At 34.5% G+C, this 18,723-nt stretch overlaps 9 protein-coding genes across 9 annotated transcripts; 4 read left to right on the plus strand and 5 right to left on the minus strand.

Moving 5' to 3' along the window:
- Nucleotides 1-689: 689 nt before the first annotated feature.
- On the plus strand, nt 690-5,973 carry EIN_359390 (protein serine/threonine kinase, putative; the record flags this gene model as incomplete). The annotated part of the gene is made up of 4 exons (XM_004257579.1): nt 690-846; nt 887-1,081; nt 1,132-1,485; nt 1,556-5,973. The coding sequence occupies 4 exons, from the start codon at nt 690-692 to the stop codon at nt 5,971-5,973; spliced, it is 5,124 nt and encodes a 1,707-aa protein (XP_004257627.1).
- Nucleotides 5,974-6,273: 300 nt separating this feature from the next.
- Nucleotides 6,274-6,972, plus strand: EIN_359400 (hypothetical protein; the record flags this gene model as incomplete). Its single annotated transcript, XM_004257580.1, has 1 exon — nt 6,274-6,972. One exon carries the CDS (start codon nt 6,274-6,276, stop codon nt 6,970-6,972), a length of 699 nt encoding a protein of 232 aa, XP_004257628.1.
- Nucleotides 6,973-7,062: 90 nt separating this feature from the next.
- EIN_359410 (hypothetical protein) lies at nt 7,063-8,190 on the plus strand (the record flags this gene model as incomplete). Its single annotated transcript, XM_004257581.1, has 1 exon — nt 7,063-8,190. The coding sequence occupies one exon, from the start codon at nt 7,063-7,065 to the stop codon at nt 8,188-8,190; it is 1,128 nt and encodes a 375-aa protein (XP_004257629.1).
- Nucleotides 8,191-8,743: 553 nt separating this feature from the next.
- Nucleotides 8,744-11,695, minus strand: EIN_359420 (importin beta SMX1, putative; the record flags this gene model as incomplete). The annotated part of the gene is made up of 1 exon (XM_004257582.1): nt 8,744-11,695. The coding sequence occupies one exon, from the start codon at nt 11,693-11,695 to the stop codon at nt 8,744-8,746; it is 2,952 nt and encodes a 983-aa protein (XP_004257630.1).
- Nucleotides 11,696-11,785: 90 nt separating this feature from the next.
- On the minus strand, nt 11,786-12,309 carry EIN_359430 (hypothetical protein; the record flags this gene model as incomplete). The annotated part of the gene is made up of 2 exons (XM_004257583.1): nt 11,786-12,186; nt 12,225-12,309. 2 exons carry the CDS (start codon nt 12,307-12,309, stop codon nt 11,786-11,788), a joined length of 486 nt encoding a protein of 161 aa, XP_004257631.1.
- Nucleotides 12,310-12,425: 116 nt separating this feature from the next.
- On the minus strand, nt 12,426-12,781 carry EIN_359440 (hypothetical protein; the record flags this gene model as incomplete). Its single annotated transcript, XM_004257584.1, has 2 exons — nt 12,426-12,499; nt 12,553-12,781. The coding sequence occupies 2 exons, from the start codon at nt 12,779-12,781 to the stop codon at nt 12,426-12,428; spliced, it is 303 nt and encodes a 100-aa protein (XP_004257632.1).
- A 181-nt stretch (nt 12,782-12,962) lies between these two features.
- On the minus strand, nt 12,963-13,763 carry EIN_359450 (hypothetical protein; the record flags this gene model as incomplete). Its single annotated transcript, XM_004257585.1, has 2 exons — nt 12,963-13,643; nt 13,686-13,763. 2 exons carry the CDS (start codon nt 13,761-13,763, stop codon nt 12,963-12,965), a joined length of 759 nt encoding a protein of 252 aa, XP_004257633.1.
- A 1,883-nt stretch (nt 13,764-15,646) lies between these two features.
- Nucleotides 15,647-16,339, minus strand: EIN_359460 (hypothetical protein; the record flags this gene model as incomplete). Its single annotated transcript, XM_004257586.1, has 1 exon — nt 15,647-16,339. The coding sequence occupies one exon, from the start codon at nt 16,337-16,339 to the stop codon at nt 15,647-15,649; it is 693 nt and encodes a 230-aa protein (XP_004257634.1).
- A 1,000-nt stretch (nt 16,340-17,339) lies between these two features.
- Nucleotides 17,340-18,560, plus strand: EIN_359470 (WD-repeat protein, putative; the record flags this gene model as incomplete). Its single annotated transcript, XM_004257587.1, has 1 exon — nt 17,340-18,560. The coding sequence occupies one exon, from the start codon at nt 17,340-17,342 to the stop codon at nt 18,558-18,560; it is 1,221 nt and encodes a 406-aa protein (XP_004257635.1).
- Nucleotides 18,561-18,723: the final 163 nt, after the last annotated feature.

The following is an 18,723-nucleotide window of genomic DNA, read 5'->3' on the forward strand; positions in this document are numbered from 1 at the left end:
AAAAGAAATTTAATTTGTTTGAACAAGGAAGTTTATGTACAGCCTATTTGATAATAGAAAGGCAGTTTTTTTTATCAATTATTGGTTCATATAAAACTTTAAAAAGAATACGAAAGTAAAAGATACCTTTTCAAAAACTTTTAAAAGATATAAAACATCAAAAATGCTATTTCATTTCATTGGGTACTTAAGTTACTCGACAGAATTGAAAAATGTCGGGAAAGCCCACAAAACATCACTTGAATATTCACATCTCTGAAAAGACCGAAAAAATCAGAAGCAGCCCGAGCAGCCCGGCATAATCGGGTTTATGTTACCAAAGACTGTGGTTATTCCTGTTAAATATAGATAATGTAAACAGTCACTCAAACTTGGAATTAGACTACTTTAAAGGGTTTAAATAGAACCAACATTTTCCGTTTTTTTAACACTACATTTCGGGAATTTTATCGCAAAAAAATAAGGTTTTGAAAAGCACAAAAAAATTTCTTAAAAAGCAAATTCCACAAAGCCATTTTCTGTATCAAAAGTAAAAATCTTAGGGAATTTAGTAATCACTCAAAGGTTTTTTGAATAAAATATTTATTTACCATTTTCGAATACATCCCGAACTTCACAAAAAGAATAGGCAGAGCAGGCAACCTTTAAATTGCTAATTTCGTTGCTCTTCATTCAGCGAAATTATTCTAATGACACCAACGCACTTTGTCTTTGTGTTTCTCGCTTTAATTCTTGTGAATGCGATCAACAATTGCTACTATGACGAGTGTGGACATTGCACTGCGCTTCTGTGTGATGGGTGCAAAACAGGTGCTTACAAAGACAACGCGTGGTATTATTGTTATAGTTTGTTTTATACAATTATCTTATTAAAAATAACAAATAGAGTGTCGTAGAGAATGTACCACATGCAGCACCGAATTTTGGTGTAATACATGTTCTGCTGGATATTTCCTTTATTATGTAGGTAGTGGTGTTCAAACATGCATGCCCTGTGCAAACAATTGTAAGACGTGTTCTTCACTCAACCAGTGTGACACGTGTAATGATGGATTTTATATGAACAATGGCAATTGCATCAGTTTGTTGTTATGTATGCTTTAAATGTATAATATAGAGAGTAATTTCAAGAATGTGGGTTAAATTGTAAATCATGTGCAAACAATGACATGTGCGATGTGTGCGAAAGAGGATATACCAATGTAAATGGTATATGCACTTCGTGTACTACAACTACATGTACAAATTGCCAAATAGGTACTTATTATGATTCATATTATGGTAAATGCCAGTCATGCCCTTATGAATGTACAAGCTGCACTTCATCATCAACGTGTAGTGGGTGTAAAGAAGGGTATTATTTGTCTGGTGCAAGTTGTGTTTTGTGTAATTCCACTATGACTGGATGTTTAAAGTGTGGAGGAAGTGGACAGTGCACTTTTTGTTCACAACATTACAGACTCTTAGACTCTGGAACTTGTAGCTGTTTGTTACTATATATAGTATAAGTATTAAGTACATTAATTGATATTATAATTTATATATTAACAAATAGCTTGCCCATCTAAATACCAAACAACAGGAGTGGACGAGTGCAGTAACATGAACTACCCACGAAATTGTATGAGTGGATATGTCGACCCATATGACTATTGCCAAAAATGCCCAGATAACTGCCACACATGTACAACCAATGACCAGACTTGTAACTCCTGTAAACCCGGATTCTACTTTTCAAATAAAGCGTGCCACGCATGTTCTTCAAATTGTGAATTTTGTACATCAAGCACGTGTGAAAGGTGCAAAGAGGGATATGTCTTGGAAAATGGTGTATGCAATCCATGTGGTAATTACAATGGATGTTCTTACTGCTTGAATGAGTGTAAACAGTGTAATAGTGGATATACACTTTCAAATGGACGATGCGTTAAATGCCAAAATTGTAACAGTTGCAATAGCACCAGCTGCTTTTCTTGTGAGAACGGATATACCTTTTCCTCTGGAAATACATGTGGGACGTGTTCATCTGTTTTCAATGGATGTGATACATGCAGCACAACTTCTAAGATGTGTACAAGATGTCAAGACAGTTACACGTTCAAAACACTCAATGGAGACTGTGATGTCTGTCAGACGATATTTCCACATTGCACCACGTGTAGTCAAACAAAGAGTGACTGCACGATGTGCGACTATGGATACACTAAATATAATGGGCAGTGTGTCTTAGCCGCAGAAGCTATTGCACATTGTGTCTTAGCTGATAGAAGTGTTCTTAAATGCTATGGTTGTGAAAGTCCATATGTCATTTCTTCTGATTCTTTGAGTTGTGAAGAGTGTAGTTCTTCAATTCAAAATTGTAGAACCTGTGAACAAACAAGTCATAAATGTAAACAGTGTTCAAAATTATATGGTGTGAATTATCAAGGACAATGTGAGTTGTGTTCGAGTAATTCTACTTTATGTACATCCGCTATTAATGGCATTTGTGGTGATGGGAAGTCTCCATATAATGGATTCTGTTATGACTGTTCTGAAGAATTTTCTGGATGTAGCTCTTGTAGTGGAACAACATGGGGATGTGAAGAGTGCAGTCGAACACAAAATTTGGTCTTAATAGATGGGAAATGTTCAGAGTGTAATATTGATAATTGTACTATATGTAACAACAAGAAGTATGAATGTGAGACATGTGCGAAAGGGTATTATGTGGAGAATGGGATCTGTATTAAAGATTGTGACCTTGAAGGCAACTGCTTTAAATGTGGTAAAGGGAAGTGTGCATATTGTAGTGAAGGGTTTGGACTTAATAGTCAGTATGAGTGTATACCATGTGATGATACCATTTGTGTAAAATTTGCAACAATTTGTGAAGAGGGGATGTATCCATCTAATGGGTATTGTTACAACAATTCTGTTTATAAACCCGAGTGTGAATCGATGAGTAGAGTTTCAAACAGATGTTTGATGTGCAATGAAGGTTATGGAAATGATGAAAGTGGACAGTGCAAACCATGTGAAAGTGGATGTGAACGGTGTTTGATCGATTATCAACATTGTAATGCGTGTAAGACTGGTTATGCACTTCAAAATGGAAAGTGTGTAAAAGAAGATAAGAGTATGTGCGACACATACAATGAAGTGATTGGATGTGAAGGGTGCGTTTCATCAGTAAAGAATGCGTCCATGTGTTCTAAGTGTAGTATCTCGGGGTGTTACACTTTCCAAAATTCACAATGTCTACAATGCCAAGATAATTTTATATATAACACAGAGTCGAATATATGTCAACAAGTCAGTGGAAGTACTTGTAAGTATTTTAAGAAGTCACAGTGCATCAGTTGTAATGATGGGTATTACCTTAACAATGGAACTTGCCACAACTGTCCATCTGCATGTACCACATGTCAGTACTCGGAAGAAGGTTTGATGTGCTTGTCTTGTATTGAAAGTACTTATTTCTTGAAAGACCATAAATGCTTGTCGCTCAATGAATCGAAGGGGTGCACAAGAACTAGTTTTTCTGGATGTGCAGAATGTGGTATTGGGTATTATCTTGACAACCAAGAGTGTCTTCCTTGTCAATCCAATTGCAACAAGTGCACAAAAACCGAATGTTTCTCTTGTGCTAATAACATGATTGTATCTGGTACTACATGTGAGACATACAATTTATGTGTAAAATCAGATGGATATCGATGTTCGGAATGTCTCAAAGGAAACACCTTAAATGACACCACTGGGCTCTGTGTAGAATGTGTCCCTCATTGTTCGCAATGTGTTGGTAAAAATTACTGCCTTAGATGTGAAGAAAACTATATTTTAGTCTCTGACTTCTCTTCGTGTCAAGAGAGAGCAATTGCTCCAATCCTTTCAACAACAACTCGGGTTAACACAAACTACGACGGTTTGAATCAAATGGCCGTTTCTATGTACTTTGGATCAACTAAAACAGTGACTAATATGAACAAAGGAGCTATAATTAGTGTTATTAGTAACTGTTTAATGGAGAATCAAATAGGTTGTAATAAGTGTGCTGAAGGCTTCTATTTGCTGAACAACGCTTGTGAACAGTGCCAAGACAATTGTTTGATCTGTTACAATAACAACGAGTGCTTGAAGTGCAAAAGCTCATTTTTACTGTTGTCGAACTCGACTTGTGTTTCTGTGAATTCCATAGAAGGGTGTTTAACCCCATTCTTAGATGGTACTGGGTGCGCTGTATGTGAAAATGGATACTTGTACAGTGAAAAACAATGTGTCAGATGTGCAGAGTCGTGTGGCACATGTTTAAAGGACGCAAGCAATTGTCTCACCTGTGCTAAAGGTTACTTTAGAAACAACTCGATCTGTGTGAGTCTTTCCACGATTCAGTTGTGTGAAGAAGTTGGCGAGTCTGGATGCCAAAAGTGTGCAGATGGCTACTTTGTTGAAAATGGGTTGTGCCAACATTGTGACGATGGGTGTCAACTATGTAGTGGATATTCGCAATGCACTTTATGTACCGAAGGACTTCTTTTGAAAGAAGGGTTATGTAAAAGTCTTAGTAGTGATTCCACGTGCACTTCGGTAAAGAATGGAGTGTGTCAGTCATGTATGGGTGGGTACAAATTAGTCAATGGAGAGTGTTTTAAAAAGAGTAAAAAAGCACTTGTAGCGATTTTAGTAGTAGTGATTATAGTCGTCATTGTGGTGTTAATTGCGATCATTCTGACTGTCGCCTTTGTCCTTCTAAGAAAGAAGAAAATGTTGAACATTACCACTTTCAAAATCGACAGATCTAATGTGATATTTAAGAACATCGAGAATACATGCATCTGTATAAACAAGATGGTTGTGCGATTCAACGAAGATTATGAGTTCATTCCAGTCGGAGTTGAATCCAAGGAATTGTTGTGTATTGGAAATACAGGAAAAGATACCATCAAGTTGCAGTTGTCTATTGTGGAATTGGAAAGATGCGAAATTGAAATAACACCAAAAATCGTCTGCCTAAAGGCTGGAGAGGCTTGTGAGTTCTCTTTGGCAATAACTCCACTGTGCACTTGCTCAATCCAAAATCCAATTAAAATCATCTTCGTCGACTTGAAAACAGGGAAGGAGAAAACAGTTCAAATCAAAGTCGAGACACAGACGGTTATTACTTCCAAATTGGATTATTCTGAGATCAAAGAAGACTTCAAACTGGGTGAGGGCTCCTTTGGTGTAGTGTACAAAGGAAAATTCAGAGAGAACTGTGTTGCGATAAAGAAGTTAAAGAATGTCGAAGATGGTGAAAATGTCATCGAAGAATTTGAGAAAGAGGTGTCGATGCTGGACAAGTTCAGAAGTGAGTACATTGTCCATTTCTATGGTGCAGTATTGATACCGAATAGATTGTGTATTGTCACTGAATTCTCTGAATTTGGAAGTCTCTCTGATATGATGTACAAAAGAAATAAGAAAGGTATTGAGACAAAGCTCAAAGTCAAGATGCTGACTGATGTGACTCGAGGAATATCTTATCTCCATGAAAATGGTGTTTTACATAGAGATATTAAGCCAGATAACGTCTTGGTGTTTTCGATGGATTTGAACGAGAAAGCGTGCGCCAAATTGACTGATTTTGGGTCATCAAGAAACATTAATATGTTGATGACAAACATGACGTTCACAAAGAGTGTTGGCACTCCTGTTTATATGGCACCCGAAGTGCTAAAACAAGACAAATACAATGCACCAAGTGATATTTACTCATTTGCTATAACAATGCTTGAAGTGCTCATGTGGGGTCCAATTTACACAAAACAAGCATTTAAATTCCCATGGAACGTTGCTGAGTTTGTAGTTGCTGGTAAAAGAGTTTCTCGCCCTGAAGAAGTCGACGAAAGACTCTTTAACATAGTCGAGAAAACATGGAACCAGTTTCCAAAAGACAGACTCATTGCTCCTGAAATTGTGAAGGAGCTTGAAGCTGTTTCTGTTGTGCTTTAATTTATTTCTTCTATTTTTAAATTTTAATTTATACGTATACCATATTCAAACTATATATCCCATTTGCGATAAAAAGTGTCGCATCCTGAAAATAAAATGACAATCATTGCGATAAAAAACAAAACAAATTAAACATAAAATCAGTCTAGTGTAGTAAAAATAAATTATTTTGAATCTTAAGGAGTTTTTGGTGGTTCGAGAAATTAACAATATTTATAATAAAAGTTTTATAATAAAAATCATATGTATATTTTACCTTTGTTAGAAAACGAAATTAAAAAAGCAAAACTCATAATAACAATGGCTGAATTCAACATAAGCAAAAAACACACTGACCATCAGGAAATCCACGACACATTCATGGCAACAAAATTTGAGCGTACGAGTGATGACTCAATGAAGAGCAGTGGCAGTGTAAGTGATGAAGCTGACAACGAAGAAATAAAACCAACGACGTTAGATGACCACGAATCTATAGAACCAATAATAACAATAGATTCTGTCATTAAGACGTTGAACGCATTTGAAGATACAATCAATGCACTTAAAGACCCACATAACGATACTTCAACACTTTCACCATTTAACCAAAACATGGTTTATATAACAGCGTCTTTGATATCGTGTTATTTACCCGAATATGAGTCTATGGCTGACAAAATTGACGAAGCGAACAGAACAATAACACTCAAGTATGTTGTGGAACACACAAGGGGCTTTGACCTTTTTGATTCAGTATTCCAGGAATACTTCACAATACAATACGCTCTCTCGATTGCCACAGTCTGGCTTTTTTGCTACGAAATGGAACTTAATGACATACCCCCTTATAAGACAACACAAAGTATAATAGCTGAGACTAATAGAATCATTAGTGCTGCAAAGGTGAAGAGCAAGGATGACGAGATTCTAATGGATATATTTTGTGAACTCGGTGATATAATAGGAACTCACTTTTCGTTTGTTAAAGACTGTGAGTATGAGTTTTGGCCACTTTGACTTTTTTGAGGTATTTAATATATAATTAATTATTATTTATTATTTTAAACTTTTTTCCATAAAAACGGTTTTGTCATTATCTCAAAGGATATGAGTAAAGAATCCGATACCATAGACCAGACGACTCACTTAGATGATTGCTATCTCAACATCTTTAAAACCCCTTCACCTGACAAAAATTCGGCGTTTGAGTGCTACTTGAAGGTAAAAAAAGAACAAAAACTTGTTGAGAATCTCGCAATACATTCCATCGACCATTTTGTCGTACCAAAAATTGGGGAAGTTGATTTTCCAATGAATTTGGTATGTCATGTTGTTCCGATTGGAGAATTTGGAAAAATGAATATAAGTGATTTTCATGAAATATGGGTTAGATTGGGGAGGTTTGCAAAAACAATCAGCGAAATCAAATCTCTGTTACCCATAGTCTTTAACAAGTCAACACAAATTGGCAATTCGATCGAGAAAAAGTATTCTTCAAATATAACTAGTGTGATGTATATATACGAACAAAAAGTGCAACAATTTCGGGAATATTTCCCAATGTCAAGAACAACCCTTCATTTTCCTGCAAATTATACATACAACGGCTTAATGCCTAATTGGGACGACAGCGAAGGAAACTTATCTCCATACATTGCCAAACTTCGTGAAGTTGATACAGTCTGGAAATTCTTGGGAAATTGGGATTTGACATGGAATGAACCATACAACGTTGCATATCAAAAAGCACTTCTCAAAAAAATTGAAGAGGAAAAAGCATACTTCAAAGCAGTCGTTTCCGTTGACGATTGGATGTTAATATGTTTTAAATACTGTACTAAAATTATAGTCGAAAATGCTTTGAAATCAGAAAGAGATATAAATCTTATTCAACCATCAGAAATAAAGAATGACGACATCCCCATAACAGTTGCTTTGATTCGAAAATTTGAAGGGTGCGTCTATTCACACATAAAATGTCAAAACGTACAAATGAATGTAGTATTGGAGAAGGATGGTGAGTATGGTGTTTTTGCCGCCTGGTTGTGCGCAAAATGTATTGAATCACTACCAGAGTCGACAGTATCGATTGGGAAAGAAGTTCAGCAAACCCCCAAAAACACTAAAAAGTCTGGGCTGTTGATTGCGCTTGGGAGAGAGACGGACAAAGGTTTTAATGGGTTTCTTATTTTAAGATCAATGTACATTACCACAAAAAAGAAACACCTAATTTGATATTGAAAAAAGTAAGTTTACTATTTATATATTTTAGTTTTGATGTTATAATTAAGAAACATAGAATATTTTTTCAAAAATTGTATTTGAAAACTATTATTAACTATTTATTTAACTATTTGATAAATAAGAAAACAAATAACAAAAATAGAAAATCAAACTGTTAATAATAATAAATTCATTACAGTTAACGGAAAAAGGTGGATGCTAATTTAAATATTAAGTAATTTAATATTATTAATAATAAATAATTAATATAAATTTATTTCGATTTTTCATTTTTTTCATTTTATTAATTTTTTGATTAATAATTTATATTAAAATTAATAGTAATTTTATTATTTTTCAATTGAAATTAACCAATAATTACGAGCATCCTCCTTTTCCGAGCATCCCCATATTTCCTCCTACTTTTGTTTAAATGATGATTGAAGTGATACGAAAAATATTTGTAATGTTGCTGGTAAACATTTGCGATAAAAAGTGTCGCATCCTGAAAATAAAACGACACTTATTGCGATAAAAAACAAAACAAATTAAACATAAAATCAGTCTACTTTGATGGCGCTTGTTCAACAAAGATCTTGGCAAACTCTTCACGAGCGACCGTTGTCAATCCTTGGATTGCCACAACGTGTCGTTGGTCTTTCAAGTCTCCTTCAAGTATTCTTCGCATCACAACATAAAAAGCGTTTCTCTCGTCGATGACCAAGTCATCATCGTCATTCTCTTCCTCGTCGTCTAAAATATCTTCATCCAAATCAATTCCACCATTTAAGTACTGTTCCATTGCGGCTTTGACGTCTTCGTCATTAACTTCGTCGTCATACAAAATATCCTCATCTTCTCCAACATCTTCCATTTTGTTCAAAATCGAAGTTCCCCCATTTTTTCTTTGTTCTTCATAATACGCCTGAGTCTTTTTCCTCTGACTCTGTGCAGCGACGACCACCTGGACAATTGTCTCATAAAAATTCGTGAGACTTTGTGATACAATTTGTGGCATGTTGTTTATTGGGATGGTCAAAATAGAAAGCATTGCAAGAATAGACAATTTCTTGTCCATCAAAGAAGGCAATTTATTGGCAATCATACCGTTCCAGAGTTGGAACAAATCGTTCAAAAACCCTCGTTGATTTAACACTGCAAGAGTAAAGGCGGGGTTTGAGACAATGCAGTCCAAAATGGCTTCCACTTGTTGTAAAAAGAAAGCGGGGTTCTTCTTTTGAACAAGGGGAATAACGATATCGATTAAGAATACGATGAACTGGTCCATTTTACCAGGGTTTTTCTGTAAAGCGACTCTGATAGTATTGTAGACGCTCATGATCTCGACTTCCATGTCTTCTGAGAGCAAAAACTTTTTAGTGAGGATGACAAGGTTCTCCATATTAGTTGGCACCAAAATGAGTTCAGGGCACCTTGAAATCATTTTAGAAATGAGTGTTTCTGTCGATGAGAGTGTTGAGTAGTTCATGTTTGGTGTGAGTGAAAGTAACATAGAGAAGAGTTGTTGCATTTGGACACAATATGGGGTTGGTAACGCCTTTGCAAGAGCCAACGCCAGTGTGACAGTATTATCAAACGATTCATTCTGGAAATCTGTTGTGATTTGCACTTGTTTTAATATGTAAGGGATAAACGTATTAGCGAATTTTTCGGTTGCATTAAAGTTACTCTTGTTGATTTCAATAAGATAACAAATTGAGTCTGTTGCGACATGGACAGAGTCCATCATTTTGATTTGAGTATTCTCATCAGAGTCCTCGTAATTGTTTTCCACTGAAAGTAATATTTCGAAGAGTCCTTGTGTCAGTTGTAATGAATTTGGAAGAGTCTCTGTTGGGAATTTTTGAATCAATTCAGACATAGTTGAAACGACTGTATCACTCTCATAGATGTGAGCCGTTTGCATCAAAACGTCAAACATTGGTGTTAAAATCGGTCTGAAGCTTTCTCTTAAGCAGTCATATGAGACAAAAAGCCCCAATGTTGACCCAGCAGACACTTTGACAATCAAATTGTTACTTGTAAGCAACGAGAAAACCAATTGCACGACATTCAACACCTCTTGTGGGAGGGGAACATTCTTTTTGTAATTCAAAACAACAAAGAGACTTTCAAATAAGTCACACCCTCTTCGGATTAACAAGACTTTCCCACTTTTCAGTAACAAAGGCACTGTTGTCGATAACAAAGCAGGCACATACTTAGCGTAGTCTTGTGATATAGTAAAGCTCGAGACTATTTTAGAGAGAATGAAGCAAGCGCAATCGATCAGTTTTTCGTCTTTATTTAACATCTCTGGAGTTGTTGGGACAACAGCCAAAAGTGGGTTTAAAAAGAGGGGCAAGTAATTTTTAGGTCGGTACATTTTGATGTTCAAAATGAGACTTAAAGCACCGTACCATGCATCTACAGCTCCGATTTCTTCGTCTTGTAATTCACTCAAATAAGTCGCTGGTTCGGTCATCATCAAATTCATTTGCGCGTCGGTGATCATCAATTTTTTCACTATGATTTGATCTAACAGTGCGGGAAAGACCGATTGAATGACATTCGACAATTTGGCCGTCTTCACACTGTAACTCATCAACACAAACATGTAGTAATATAAAACCTTAGGCAACCCATCCCTCATTTGAGACAACATTACCTTAAGAAAATCGCACGCAATGTTCTCCACAAAGAAGGTCAGTGTTGGGCTCTGTTTCCTGTTATTCTTGCTTGTGTATTGAGAAATGATTGAGGTGGTTCCACGTATTAAATTTATAACAGAAGAGAGTTGTGGGTGTTTTTCAGAATTCTGATTGAACTCGAAAGGCATAGCCAACAAAGTAAGAGCGGCCTGATAGAATTGTGTTGTATTTTGTTGATTGAAGAAAGGAGGTATTTTTGTGTAAAGGAGATATTTAAAGGCCTTTAAAAGTGGTTTGGTGTAAGTGAACATTTTCGAAGAGACAGCAGTGGTGAATACTGTCAAATACATCGAAAATATTTGGTTCACAAATTCGATCATGAAGGGGTATAACTCAGTCTTAAAACGTTTTGCTTTAATAATAGTGTTAATAACCATCATAACGCCTTTAAAAGAATTTTCGTTGTGTAATATTTCTTGTGAATGGAAGAAAGTAATCAAATTCTTTAATAAATCCTGGCAGCCTTTTGGGAATTCCAATTCAATTATATAACTAAAGACTTCAGTAATTTGCTTTTGGACTAAGACGGGAGTTTGTATGATAATTTTCAATAACAATTCTTTATATGCTGTTTTGTCAACGTCATTTAAACTGCCATACACTAATTTAAAATATCTTTTGAAATTGATCGAAACGATTTGTTTTAATGGAAGGGTTTCATTCGAAACCAAAATATCTAAAGCAGAAATGCCAAACGTTTGTTCAGCAAAAAGAGACTCAAAATAGGTATTTGCATTTTTGAGCATCTCCGTATTCCCAGAAAATGTCATTTTGCACGTTTGAAGGATCCGTTCTTTCACACTCATCACACCCGTTCGCAGTATTTCATTTCCAATTCCAAATTATTAATACCATTTAAACCCTAAAACATTTCGTATAACATTAATTAAAGTGTCTCACATGATTGTCTTTAAGACTAAGAATAGTCCGCCACAGATCAATCCCGCTACACTCGACGTTATAATATTGATCTCAGAGTTACCTAAGACATCCCTTCCACTAATGTGCTTAACATTTTCTCCCGGTTGTCTCACTACACAATTTGTAACAGTATCAAACCCTGAGTATTGCAATGTGCTTCCCAAAAAGGAATCAAGCAAATTACCTAAAACGCCTGATAAAGTCACACTGAACAAAATCAGCAGAAAACTGGTCGGGTGGACACCACAGAAAAAGGTGAATGAAATGGAACAAACCAAGCCGATAAGAAGTGACCCCAAGAATCCAACGGTAAGCCCCAAAGAACTGACTCCCCCGTTTGTTCCCGCAGGCACCTGTTTTAAAGTCGATATCAAAACTGGTTTTGTGTCACTCAAAACACCAATTTCAGAAGACCAAGTGTCTCCATTGGTGCAACTATAAAATCCTGGAATAACTCCATAGATGAACACTTCGAGTGGGGTGAATGAATAACAAGCATCTTCTCCTTGTGGCGAGTGTAATAGAATAAGTACAACAGCCGATATACTTGCTGTTAAGCTATTACAAAACACTTGCACGTGTGTGCGGATAGACTCTATACATTAGTATGATTGTTTATTGACAAGGTAGTCTATTACTTACTCTTCTTATAACTTCAAGAAGAATGACCCACTCTTCTTGAACAATTTCTGTAATTTTAGTTTAATAAATTATATATAAACTCTACAAGAGATAAACACACCTTTTTGGTATTTCGCTTCGATCCTCTTTTTCTTATCTTTCCCGACCTTTGTGAGGATAGAGGAAGTAATGAAGAATGTAATAATAAAAAGGCCGATTGAAGTTCCCGCGTACAGATGTATAAAAAACGTGAAAAAGCCAGCAACGGTGCCACTGAGTGAAAGCGACTTTTTATAATACGCTGAGATGGAAATAATTACTGAAAGAAGAAAGCTAAGTACAAGATCCATCTTTTTTAAATAATTAGTTTGTGGGGTTGAATAGATTCTAAAAGTATATTTTTTTATTTATAGTTTTACTATTGCGTTTAATTAAGAATAGTTCATCTCTTGGAGTTTTAAAATTAGAAGTAATTGATTCTGGTGTACCTAAATTAAGAACAAAAAGTATTCAAATACTCATTTTTTCCTTTCATTTTTCTATTTGGACAAATTCGGATGGATGGATTGGAGAGAAATCATCACTTTCAACCATGGCAGTTGGAGTGGGTTTTGGCATTTCTTTTTGTTCAAGAACTTGTTGAAGGTCATCATTTGGGTTTAAGATTGGAGGACGTTCTTGTATATATCTGGCAGCTTTGAACTGTTTTCTGAATTCTTCAAAATTGTCTAAATTATCTTGTGAGAGTATTTTGTCACGACGCAGTATTCGCTGCTGAATGTCATCCGTTGATTTCACTTTTTCTTCGAATTCTTTAAGAAGTTGTTCTATATAATCAGCCCGTTCTCTCATTATATTAATAGGTAAAACATTGTTCACTGTAATTTCACTATATTTATAAATGAACTCGTCAAGAGTCATCATCCTCTTTTTATCCAAATCAAATAAATCAACTATGTAATCAAAATACCTCCGAATATAAATGATTTTCGACTCAAGGTTCTTCAACAACGAATTCTTCTCTTTAATTTCAATTTCATAAAGTGAAATCTGTTGGAGTAATATGCTTTTCTCTGCTCGGAGTTCACATACTAAAGCTTCTCTTATTACCATTTTTTGTTCATTAAATATATTCTCAGCAAATATAGCATTTATATCAGTTTCAAGCTCTTTAACCAAGTCACCCAATACATTTCTTTGATATATTAATTCCTTTCAGTCATTTGAATTGTTTCTAAATAGTAACAAACAAACAGCTCGTGTCAAGTTCATACCTTTGCGTATCTCTTCATAAGTGCTTTGTTTGTTGAGAGTAGGTTTGGTAGCTGACATCAAAACGTTTATTTTGAGTTTTAAAAAAGGTACATTTTTATTTATTTGTTCTATTTTGATGTTTACTGGTTTTCTAAGTGAAACAAAGTTTACAAAAAAATGTTGATAATTAATAGCAAAATATAGTATTGTTTATTATTATTTTTTTAATGTAATTAATAATTAAAAAAAATATTTTTTCCTTCAATTCTACTTATAAATTATATTATAATTTAACTAAAAAATAATTAATACTATAATGAAATTAATAATTTACTAAAAATGAAAAGTAACTAAAAAAAGAATAAAAGACTTAATTTATATTTTAATAGTTTTCCGTTATCAATTATAGAATTTGTACTGTTTAAATAAATAAGTAATATTATATTATAAATATACAATATATTAACTATTTGAATACAATCTTCGTTAGATCATTCGAAACATCAAAAAAAAGTCCACAAAAATGCAAACAAAATAAATAAAAAAAATCTGACGACCATAGTTTTCAAAAAACGAAATTTTTTTATGTGTTTTTCTTGTGAAGCAAATGGTAAAAAATTACAATATATTAAATTAAAAATGAAACTTTTTTTCTCATTTTCAAATAATTTTTTTTTTCATTTTTCAAAAGAGACACAACAATTCTCCAAAAACGATTACTAAAAATAGAAAAAATGGCTGTGATCAACAATTGGCATTTTTCCCGTTTGAATTCTTATAAGCACGCTGTTAATTTTCATACAAATTCATCAAATAATAATTCTGTATGAAATTTAAAATTAATTGAACAACATCGCCCAGAACCCATTTTTTTAATATGAAGTATATAGTATAATTATATCAAAAATATAAGAAAAATATGATACAGTAGATTCAACGAAAATAGAAAGTCTATTCATAAAAGACTAAGACTAGAAATATCAAAGTCACCCGATGACAGACATGCAACTCTTCGTGCCAATCACACCAGATAGGATTCAAGACCCGGCAGTCCAAGTTGTTTCACTCAAGCCGACTGTCGAAGAAACCCTGGACAGAGCAAAAGCCGACGCCAAAAAGGCGATCTTCTATATGGCGATCCTTGTCGCCGTCTTTGCTTCACATACAATAGTCGGTTATTTCCTTTATACACACATACTCGACAACTCGCTTTGATTTTTTTGTAAATGACCTCTTATTGTTTCCCTACCATTTCATAATGAAATAATTTATTTGAGGACACCAATTTGATAATATGACGGTTCAATAGCTAAAAACTATTGTCTGAAACTAACTTCTTGTACTTTTTTTACTTAAATAAGTTGGTTAAGTAATTATAATAAAGTATATTATAATTATCATAATTATTATAATATTATTATCATTGCATAATAATAATAATAATATCAGACATTTACCATATCATCATTAATTTTTACCTATGGTAAAAATTATATATATAGTTTTATAATAATACATTTACCTTACCTAAGTTGGTTAAATATCTTTAACTATTTAATAATACAATCAACTATATGTGATCGACTGTTTTTATTAATTGTTTTATTTAAAAAAAACATTATTTTTAAACTATTATTTACTTGATTTTTGGATAATGTTTTTATGTTCACAAAAAAATTCAAAAATCAAAAATGAGCAAACAAAACCCGAAAAAATAAAATAAAAATATGAAAAAAATCAATTTTTTAATACTTCAAAAAATTATTTTTTTAAAAATGAAGAAAAAATTTTATCACTTGGTCATGTCAAAACCAAATAAATTAACAATTATATTATTAAAACATCTATAAATAATAACATTTCAAAAATATAAAAAATAAAATGAGTTTTCAAATCCAAATCAATCAATCTCGCAAAATCCCGTAACGACACAACATTTGAACGCAGAATTTCGGGAAAATTTAGTAACAAAGTTCATACTTCTCTTTGACAAAGTCATTCCAGTGAGCACACACGAAAAACTTCGAGAAAGAAATCGCCTCCACTGGTTTGTTTGCGACTTTGCCAAATTCATTGACGACTGCCGCATTCACACAAAGTGTATCATCGACCCTGACTGCTCCAAAACTATAGTGCAAATGTCCAAAGCACGCCAATTGTGGTTGTAGCGTATTTAACAATTCCTTTATAACTTCGCTTCCGGCGTGTTTGTAACCAACTTCACCTTTCTTGGGATTTGCCATTTTCATATCCAAAATGCCAAACGGTGGTTCATGAGTGAGTAAAACTGTTGGCATATCCTTAATTGCGACTGTGTTGACCCATTCGACGACTCTTTCCTGAACCGGAAAGCCCAGCCCAAAAAACTGTACGCCCTTTATTATCTCAAACGCATTCTGTAGAATATGCACCTTTGGGATGTTCTTAAAAAGCGTAAAGAACTTCTCCTTCACTGCGCGCTCGTGATTTCCAAAGACAAAAATCACGTTGTCTGCAGGTACCCGCAAAACCCAGTTATAGAAGGACCCGTAAGAAAACCGGCCTCTATTCGTCACGTCCCCGCAAATCAACAGAAAGTCGCAGGGGCGGATTTCAAGACGTTCATGAAAACCGTGGACGTCCGAGATGATCGTATAGAGGTAGGGCCGAGCCATGAAATTTTTGAGTTTGAAAGTTCAAACTCAAAAAGAATGTTTTGATGGAAATGTTTGCTCTTTGCACTTTGGGTTTTTTGGTTGAAAATGGGAAAATAATTAGGTTTTAGAAGTAATATCACAGTCCATTTCTTATTTTGTAACTTAAAAGGGCAAATACGCCGAATTAAAACAACAAAGTGTGGATTGAAGAAACTGTGAAACGGAAGTGCTTCAATTATTCAGCTAGAAAGACAAACGATTGAAAGTCCGATGGATGAACGTAAAGGCTTATGAACTGGTTGACCACGTTCAGTGTTGTGTGTCGATGTAGGACCGTTGGTGTTGTCAAGGCAGTGATCTGGCCAAAATAAAGTTTGACAACCCTACTCTAAGGAATGATGAACAGTCTAGTTTTTTGTAATTCCATTAATGGTTAATTAGTAGTTCATAATATTTTTACAATCATTGAAGTGACGTGTCTTCACAATTGACTAATTTTGTATCTTTTTTGTAAAGTGAATAAGTTTTATCGGATAAATAGGGTTTACTTTGTTATTATTATTACTATGACTTCAAGTTAATACAACCATTTTTGTGCCGATAAATTTGGGCTTCTCTTTTTGTTCCCACAATCTGAGTCTAATACTATTTTATAGTAAAAATAGTAATATTATTAATATATTACTATCTATTTTTGTATTGTTTTTGTAAAAATATAATTTATAAAAATTATAATTAAATTATATTTTTATAATAACAAAAAGCTAGAGTTAAATAAATAAATAATAATACATTATAACCAATCTATTGATTAAATTCATTTATTAAATTGTTAATTATAAAAAAAATGTATTTAAAAAAATATAAAAAACAGCTGTTAATTTGATTATTAATTAACGAGTAAAAAATAAGAATTAAAAGCTACCACAATGAAATAAAAAGCTAAATCAATAAAAATAAGAAAAACAGTCCATTGCTGTGATTTTGAGTTTTCGACAAAAACCCTAAGCATAAAGCAATGCAAATGCACAGCACATGTGTTTGGGTTCCGCGCGGGCACTTGAGTAACTATCCTAAGGGAATAGCCGAGGATGATATTGATGATAAGTCCGCTTCTAATAAGCCAGCGAAACGAGTATTAACAGGGGATTACATTACAGACAAATATAATATGGCAGATTATGATAATGAAGGTAACGATGACGACTTTAGACGAGAATTTAGTGACGACTACGACAAAAATATGGCTGAAGATGACGACGAGTCTTCATTAGAAGAACTTTTAGTTGCGGACTCCGACTCCATTTTACTGACTGGCGTGTTCAACACCGTTGAGAGTGAGTTTGGGTTGAATGTGATGATCATGGAGAAGTCGCTTGACAACAGTTTTGTCCACGACGATGTGATGCTTCCACAAATTCCGATCACTACGGAGTATTTAGACTTCATAGGAAGTCCACTTCAAGGGGCGCAGAATATAGTAGCTGTGTCATGTATAGGGGATCAACTCGAGTTATGGGACTTGGACTGTACTGATCATGTCGATCCACTTGTTTCATTTAGTGGAGACATTATCACTACTAATGGCGAGAGAAATGAAGTGAGTTTTGATGAGACAAAGAGTATCATGTCTGTTGGGTGGAACTCCCTTCAGAAGAACATTTTGGCCACGGGAAGCTCAGACCACAAAATCCGATTTTGGGACTTGGCGACTTCGAAGCTTGAGATGACATTGAACCACTTGACTGGGAAAGCGCAGGTGTGTAGTTGGTGTCCGACAAATATCGGGATGTTAGCGACGGGGTGTTTCTCTGAAGATGAGAATAAAGCTTCGATCACTGTATTAGATGCAATGAATAAGACGACTGTTGGGTCGTATTTCGTTGAAAATGATATGAACGACTTTAAGTGGAATAATGACGGGGTCATCTTCTTGACAACTTTCGAGAATGGAACAGTCGAATTGAGAGATGTGCGAAAATTGGCAAATCCAGTCTGGAGTTTCTCGGCACATACCAAAGCGTGCACTACAGTCTCTATATACACAAATGGCGTATTTGCAACAGGAGGAGAAGACGGCTATTTAAGAACTTGGGACGGCAAATCTAATATGCCGTTTGTTCTTGAACAGAAGAAATTAAATGGAGACGTGTTGTGTTCGGCGTACTGCCCAGATACTTCAAGTTTGATTGCAGTGGGCGGGGAGTTCGGATTAAAGTTCCTCAGAACAGCAAACTAACGTGAATAAATTGGAATGGATTGATTTTTTGCACTCAATGGAGCATCTCCTCTATTTCTATACTTTAATAGTATTTTCCTATAATATTTAATATAATAGTAATATTTTTAATATTCAAGACTCCACTTCTAAAGTAGAGTCTTGAAGAGGTAAATAGAAGAAA

This window comes from Entamoeba invadens (genome assembly GCF_000330505.1).
Source record: "Entamoeba invadens IP1 unplaced genomic scaffold scaff_1105074725991, whole genome shotgun sequence".
Lineage (NCBI taxonomy): Eukaryota > Evosea > Mastigamoebida > Endamoebidae > Entamoeba > Entamoeba invadens.